The sequence below is a fragment of the Miniopterus schreibersii genome, assembly GCF_964146895.1.
Source record: "Miniopterus schreibersii genome assembly, chromosome: 6".
NCBI classification, from domain to species: Eukaryota; Metazoa; Chordata; class Mammalia; order Chiroptera; family Miniopteridae; genus Miniopterus; species Miniopterus schreibersii.
In genome coordinates, this window is record NC_138107.1 from 66,686,528 (window position 1) to 66,694,828 (window position 8,301).

The 8,301-nt window shown below is 36.8% G+C and overlaps 1 protein-coding gene across 1 annotated transcript; it reads left to right on the top strand.

Annotated features, from left to right (window-relative positions):
- Positions 1 to 631: 631 nt before the first annotated feature.
- On the top strand, positions 632 to 5,995 carry CENPW (centromere protein W). Its single transcript, XM_081140215.1, has 3 exons — positions 632 to 907; positions 3,894 to 4,007; positions 5,842 to 5,995. The coding sequence occupies exons 1-3, from the start codon at positions 782 to 784 to the stop codon at positions 5,866 to 5,868; spliced, it is 267 nt and encodes an 88-aa protein (XP_080996341.1). The 5' UTR covers positions 632 to 781; the 3' UTR covers positions 5,869 to 5,995.
- Positions 5,996 to 8,301: the final 2,306 nt, after the last annotated feature.

Sequence of the window (8,301 nt, forward strand, 5' to 3'; positions counted from 1 at the left end):
CTGGTTGGAAATGCAAATTCTCAAGACCCATTAAGGCTTATTCAGTGGGAATCCCAGGGGTGGAGCTTCATGTAATGGACCATGAACATTGAGAGCTACCTATGCCATAGCACAGATACAGAGAAGTTAATTGCTTGGAGAAGTAGCAAGGTTTTCAATGAGGTGGTATTTGCACCTGAATTATTGCAAGGTGAACGGGTAGGGCCTTAAAATGAAAGGGAGCAGCATTTCCAAAGTAAAAGCTGGAATCATGGAGAGACCTCGGGTAAGATCAAATGAAAGTCTGTGGAAGTGTACAGTGTGAGCTGTTCATAGCAGAAAATCATGCCTCGCTAGGAAGGCCCTGGCTTAGGCATCCTGGAACGACCTCGCGGAAGCCTTTCCGTTCACCTCGCTCTCGGAGCAGTGCTGAGCGCTCGGCCAGCCAGTGCAGCTGCCCGGCGCTCCGTCGCCCACCGTCCTCCCGCAGCCCTGAGGGTCACGGAGAAACGGCTCCCTGGAGCAGGTAGCCTCGGCCGGGCGAGCACCCGAGGCCTCGGCCCCTGACCGACCTCGCCCGGCGCCCCCGCGGGGTGTTCCACCCGCGGCCGGCGTCCCGGGGCGGGGCTTGCGCAGGGCTGACGTCACTATCCAGCGCCGGGCTCGCGCGTCGCGCGGCGGATTCAAAAGTTCCTGCCGGGGTCTTGGGCTTGAAGAAGCGTCGGCGCCGGGCTTGCTGTCGCTCTTCCCGCGGACCCGAGCTTCGGTGCGGTGCCGGGAGCCCCCGGGGCCTGAGGGGAGGATGGCGCTGTCGGCCACAGTCTCTCAGAGGAAGCGGGTGAAGCGGAAGGCTCCCCGCGGCTTCCTGAAGCGTCTCTTCAAGCGACAGAAGCCTCACCTTCGCCTGGAGACAAGTTGCGACTTGCTGGTGAGATTCTCTCCCTTTTTCGGCCTGGAGGGGGGCTGGAGCAGGCAGGGGAAATAAACCCCGGCCTTTATTTCGCCGCCCCCAGGCAGTCTGGTTCTCTCAGGCCTATGTTTAAGGCGTTTCCAGCCATGATTAGGCGGGTCGGCCCCAGCCTGGCGCTTCAGGTCGGTTCCTGACGCTTAACCGTGTTGGAGCCGCTGAAGTGTACATATCGGTACCCTTTTACTGGAGGCTCTTAGCCGCATCGACGTAAGGAGGAAACTGACGTTAAGTTCCTGCTTATAGCTTTCTCATATCTCTGTTCAGGAGCACAGCATGGTACTGAGTGTAGTGGACTTGCTCAAGGAAGGTAGATACAGCCTTCTAAGAATGGATTTTGGAATTCAGGCTGGGTCATTTTTATTTAACTATTGTAAAAGGCATTGCTGACATGCCTTTTTTATGTCGTTAACCAAATACATTGCCTTTTCTCTACTTTAGCTTACTTACTCTAGAAGCCTGATTCAGAAGTTTATTTGTAAGCAGTATGCTCTCAGCTGTGAATTCGTTTTCCGAGGCAGACAACACCGATTAATCAGTTTTCAAGCCAAACCACTAAAGCTTGTTCACCTGACTCATCATACCTGTACCGTAATGCTTGCCTAGTAAATAGCCACAACCAAACCACTGTGTGATATTCCTGCCTTAAATTACATGCAGAGTCTTTCAGTCGAATGCCTTCAACATATGTCCCACAGAATGAACACTGTTTCCCTAGGTTTAAACCATGGGAGACACCTCCTCTGGTCTGTCACAAGAGCTCTTTGAGTAAAGGAGCCTTTGTAAGTGGGCACCTAATTTTCAGGAGATCAAGGTAAAGAATTGTGGCTAACAAGGACATGTGGTATGGAGAGTGTCTTCAGAATGCGTTGTTCCACCTGTTCCTAAGCTGCACCCCGCCCCCCCTTGTCTCTAACTCCCCTGCTGAAACCTACTTGCAAGGTTTCTCTTTTTGTTAGACTACTATAGAATTGTCTTCATTTTTCCTTTATTTGGTCTCTGAAGCCAAAACAAACTTTTTTTTTTTTTGGCTTGGAAAAATAGCCCATGTAATATCTCCTGTCCTTTTTTGGTTCCTTTCTTAGACCCCATAAGAAAAGACAACATATACTGTTTTGTACACCCCCCATCCCCCATGGTGATGATAAAGGTTGCACAAGTGAGTTGGATTAAAGGGAAATTGATTTACAAGACATTTTTAGGTAATTTATTCTGGAGTTTTCACTGGTCTTGGGGTCCTAAATGGAGGTGGAAGAAATGTATCTGCTCAAGACTATCTAGGCGACTGTTACACAGTTGGCAAAAATTTCTCCAGTAGTGAGGTTCCTCCACATTCACACCTGTCTGCCCCAAAGTAACTCATGGGCAGGTGGGCTGTATTGCAGAGTGTGACCCAGGTGGTGCAGGAAGAAGGGGAGGTGAAATTCCAAGCGGTGGTGGTAGGGGAAAGGAATTTCTTTAGGCCACTATCTATTCCTAGGTCTTATGCTTTTCTTTGGCTTTCATTGATTCTTGTTCATTCTCTGTGTATGCCATTCATCACCCTGGTTTTCTTTGCTATGGTTTCTGCTTGCCATTGACACTTCATAATCTTACCCAGCAGATGTCCCACATCATCCATAAACTTTTCTACAATTAAGGCATTCTTTTTTGACCTCTTTTTTTTCCGAACTTTGATAACAGAGAAAGTGTACATCAGACAGTTTAGCTATAGGGAATTTGACACTGTTCACTAAGAATTTCATATATCAATGTTGTCTCCTCCTGTAGTATGTAGCTTCTTGAGGAGAAGGAATTATACATCTTTTTTGTGTCTCCCATTAACTTTAACACAAATCTAATCTACTTTTATGCTGTGTTTTGTATATATTTCTTCGGCCTGAAGATGTCCTCACTCCACTCAGCAAACTCCAGTTCTTTCAAAATTCGGTTAAAAAACCATGTCTTCAGTGAAGCCTTTCTTAATCGTCTTAGAAAGAATTAACCTTATCATACTCTATTTATTGTCACACATCTTTTAATTTCTTTATGGGTTTGGTTCTGCCATTGGACTGGGAAGTTTGGGACTTTTCATATTCCTAATGTCCAACAACATAACAGCTTGAACATTCTGAGCGTGCAGTTAATGTTGGGACTGCATGGAAGAGACTTACTTTTGACAGTCTACCCTTTTGTAGACTCTTGCTTTATATTTTTTTATTTTGTAATAATTATAGATTCACATGAACTGGCAAAATAGTAGAGACTACCAATGTATCTTTTACCCAGCTTTCCACAATGCTGACAACTCCCATAACTACAGTCCTTTGTGGAGTCTTGAATTTGATATTGTCTGCTTATATTATCTATTTTAAATAATTTCTTAAAAGGTGCCTTAAAGATTATTAATAGTACGTATGATTATTTTGATATTGTTAGATGATAAGTAATGACATTTGTACATATACTTTTCAACTCTAAACTTTTAGAATTTTAATTATTAACATGTTTTTGAATAGATCTTTCAAATACCTGGTTAAAAAATTTTTAGACCTTGGATGGTAGAATGAAAGATTACTAGCCTTAAATATGTTGTTTTGATTTTAGATTTTGGGAAAATTTTAAATACATTATAAATTTAAACTTATTTGGAATCAGAAGCAGGAATATTTGTTACTTAATAAAGTTCTACATAAGTTTTGATCTAATGATGCTTTGCAGTAATGTTATTGTTGATAGCCTTTGGTTAGCCTTACATATCCTTGTTTCATGTAGTGCAATAACTAGGTCTCTTGTATGGAATCTAAGCTGAACCTATATTAAACTACATTTTCTTACTTTAAAGAAAAATTAATTGACTTAATCATAGTACTAACAGTAAACTTGGGATCTTTTATTTTTAAAAGTCATTATTGCAAAGCATCGATATTTTGAGTTTAAAAATTCTTTTGAATTTTCTCTTTTAAAGGTGCACCTGAACTGTTTACTGTTTATTCGTCGGTTAGCAGAAGAGACCAGGACAGATGCTTGTAAGAATAAGTGTGGAATCATTAAAGACCAACATGTGCTGGCTGCAGCAAAGGTAAGGTCTGAATTTCCTTTCTTGAGCAAGAATTGACTTTAAAAATACCACCTGATTCATCACCTCTCCCTGATTTGGATTTCTTTATTCAGCTTTGTTGACTCAGTTGATACATGGCTTTTATGTTAAAAGATTTAAATATGGAGTTAGATTTTCTTTATGTGTATATTATGGATTGCTGATTCGAAGATTCAGGGCCACTGCTTTGTCACTATTTAGCTGAAAATAAATGTTTGACTCTAATCTGTAGGACTTGTAGTAGGCTGTATATAGTTGAGAAGGTAATCACCTTGAAATTTATCAAACCTTTCTTGATCATTTTGCTTTCCTAATTGCCTAATTATTTGTTTTTCTAATTGTGTTTTGAGATTTGCTTGATTTATGAGTCAAATTACTTATAAAAGGAGAAAATATTGCTTCTTACTGGTATTTCTATATAATGTAACAGTGTGATGCCTAGGGCAGAGTTTTTTCTGAATATGTTTGTGAGATCATTTCCGCTTGATGTTATTAGATGCCCCACCATGAAAAGCTTCAAGATACATTTCGATAACATACTATATACCTCCTTGAATAGTCACAATGCTATTACGTATATAGAGCTTTTTTTCTATAGGGATATGCAAGAAATTGGCAACCATGGTTGACTAGGGGATGATGTGGGAGAGAAACTTATTTTTGATACTTTACATCTTTGTATACTTATTTCAAAATAATTATAGACTCACAGAAGGTGCAAAGGAGTATAGAGAGTTCCATGTACCTTTTGTCCAGCTTTATACAATGCTAACATCTTTATATAACTATAGTTATGTAAAGTTATAAAAGGTTATGGGAAATATAGCAGTAAAGAAACTTGTTGAACTGTTTAACTTAGCATTTTGTAAATTTGAATACATAATATACTCAGCATTTTGTAAATTCCTTTGAGTGCATAGTACTTCCTTTTCCAGTACCAATACTAACATCTTATTGAACAGAGAAGTGCTAACCTAGGGTACAGACCTATTTGGTGGCCTCTGTGGAAGCCTAGAAATGTGCATGCCCTGGCTTTTTTTTTTAGGGGTTTCATATTTTCTCACAATTATAACATTCCAAAAAGATTCTAGACTATTAAAAGTCAGTTTTTCTGTAGGTAAAGCAAGATTTAAGAGCTTGAAGAGTGTATGTATGTATTTTAAATTTAAGCTTTGTTTTTATTAACAAATGATAGGTATGTTTAATCTAAAAGTAGATAAGTTCTTTAAAAAAGGGGGGGACAGGGGATATATTCTGGTCTAATGCTCCCTGTCTCTTACAATTAAAGATCTCTTGTTTTATTTCTCTCATGGACTGTATATTTTGAAAATTGTCTACCTAACAAGCTTTTTAGCATTAGATGACTAGTCTTGGTCTCTAAATTGATATAATTCCAGACCAAATATAAGAAATTTGTTTCAGTTGATTTGTATTGCTTTATAGTTGTTGAATGCCTGATTTATAATAGGATTTTAGAGTTTTGGAACATTCTGCAACTCCCAGGATTACTAAATTGTCTACAAACCTCATGTTAGGAACGATTAATATGGACACTTTTAACTTACAATTGAAGAAATTAACATCTAGAAGTGACTATAAAACCAGATTTTGAGACTCTAGGTATGTTTTACCTTCTTTGAGAGAAGTAGAAGTCTCAGACCATTATATAAAAGGTTCCCTAATCATCTTCCATATTGGGTTTTATAAATTCAGAATCTTGCATATTATACACAGAAATATTTAACTTTTTGTTGAGGAATTATGTTTTATTTGCTATAGGTATAATATGAATCTTCATATTTTTTCTCTCTCACAGGTAATGCTAAAGAAGAGCAGAGGGTAGAAGTCAAAGAACACATTTTTGAAAATTATGATGAATTTTTTTATTTTCATATAGGTGGTAACAGATCGTAAAAGCACTTTTACATATCAGTTAATATTGTATATTATTAAAATATTGGCTGCTTGAGGATGTGTGCATTTGTATATTTTTTTTACTGGTATTGAAATATCTCAAACACTTAAGACTATATAACTTTATTTTTGAGGAATGATGTTTCATTCATTTTAAATGGACTCAAGTTCATTTTACTTTTGTTTCATTGGTATTGCAAATGTTTTGCATATCAGAAATGAAATCTTACTATATGAAGTAGCCTGAAGAGATGTATTTCTTGAAATTAAGCATATAAGTATTTAGCTTTACACACAATTAACTCTGGAATCAATTTAATCTTTGAAAAAAGACAACATGCAGTCAAATCTAGGTCCATTTGAAATAATTTAAACTCTTTAATGCCTTTGCGTAACTAATGCAGTCTACTTTTTATTACTGAGTTGTATTCTATGGTGTTTATATACCACAGCTTGTATAGCTATTCACCCATTGAGGGCCATTTTGGTTATTTCCAGTTTTTGACTGTTACAAATAAAGCTTATGTGAACAATCATTTATGAGTTTTTATACAGATACAAGTTTTCATTTCTCTGGGATAAATGCCCAGGAGTGTGATTGCTGGGTCAAATGGTAAGTATACATTTAGTTTTTGAAAAAGAAATAGCCAAACTATTTTCCAGAGTGGCTGTACCATTTTATATTCCCATCATCTGTTTATGAAAGATTCACTTTCTTCACATTCTCATGAATATTTGGTATTGTTGTTTTTTAATTTGGCTGTTCTGATAGGAGTGTGTCTCAAGGTTTTTGATTTGCATTTCTCTAATGGCTAATGGTGTTGCACATACTTTCATGTTTGTCATACACTTTTTCTCTTTGGTGAAATGTTTCTTCATTTTTGTGTGTGTGTATTTTCTACTTATTTGGATTTTTTGTTTTTCTAATGTGGAATTTTGAGAGTTCTTTATTCTAGGTATGGGCCTTTGTCAGATAATATGGTTTGCAAATATTCTATTTGTTAGCTTTTCTTTTATCTTAACAGGGTCTTTTGAAGATCAGCAGTTTTTAATTTTGATGAAGTCTAATTTACTTGATTTTTTTCATGTGTTGGTGTCATGTTTAAGAACTCTTCACCAAACCTGAGGTCCTGAGGATTTTTTTCCTATATGATTTTTTTTACAGGTTTTATAGTTTGTTTTCCACTCAAATATCTGATCTATTTTGAGTTAATTTTTGTATGAGAGTGATTTTTTTGTTTGTAAGTATCCAGTTTCAGCACTAATTTTAGAAAGGACTACTTTTTTTTTCATTGAATTTGTTTTTCACTTTTGTCACAGATTTGTTGGTCATACTTGTATGGACTGTTCTTGGATTCCGTATTCCATTGGTTTGTTTCAGTCCCTCCACGTAGTCTTCATTACTGTGGCCATGTAATCAGTCTTAAAATTAGTAGAGTGATTACTCCCTTGATTCTTATTCAGAATTGTTTTGGCTTTTGTAGTTTCTTTGCCTTTTCATAGAAATTTTAGGATAATCTTGTTTGTATCTACAAAAGAATCTTGCTGGAATTTTTATTGGAATTACATTAAATCTGTATATTAACTTGGGGAGAATTGGCATCTTAACTGTAATGAATCTTTTAGTCCATGCTTATGGAATATCCCTCTGTATCTTTGATTTGTAGGGTTTACTTTTTCATTTCCTTTCTGTTTAGAGACCTTCCTTCTGTCATTCTTTTAGTGTAGGTCTGCTGCTGACAAATTTTCTTAGTTGCATTTATTTGCGAATGCCTTGATTTCCCCTTCATTCTTGAAGCATATTTTTGCTGGATGTAAAATTTGGGGTTGACAGTTTTTTAGCACTTGAAAACTTTTTAACCCTATCTTCTTTTTTTTTTTTTTTTTTCCCTTCTGGGTCTCTGATGACACAGATGTAAGATCTTATTTTAAAGTTCCACAAATTTTTGTTTATTTTTGGTCTATTCTCTATTGTTTAGATTTGGTAATTTCTGTATTCAATCTTATAGTTCACTGATTATTTCCTCTGTTTTCCCTTTCTGCTGTTGACCCATTGAGTGGTTTTATTTAATTTTGAGTTATTGTATTTTGTAATTTTCAGAGTTCCTTTGGTTTCTTCGTTATATCTTCTATATCTTTGCTGAGACTTTCAAAAAAATTTTGTTTTCATTTATTACAAGTGTGTTTGTAATCACTAAGGCATTTTTCTGATGGCTGTTTTGAAATTCTTGTCTGATAATTCTAACATTGTGCCATCTTTGTACTGATTTTTTTTTTAATCATTCAGTTTGACATCTTCTTGAGTCTTTATTATGAGTGATTTTATTGAAACCTGGACATTTTGGGTATTACATTATAAGAC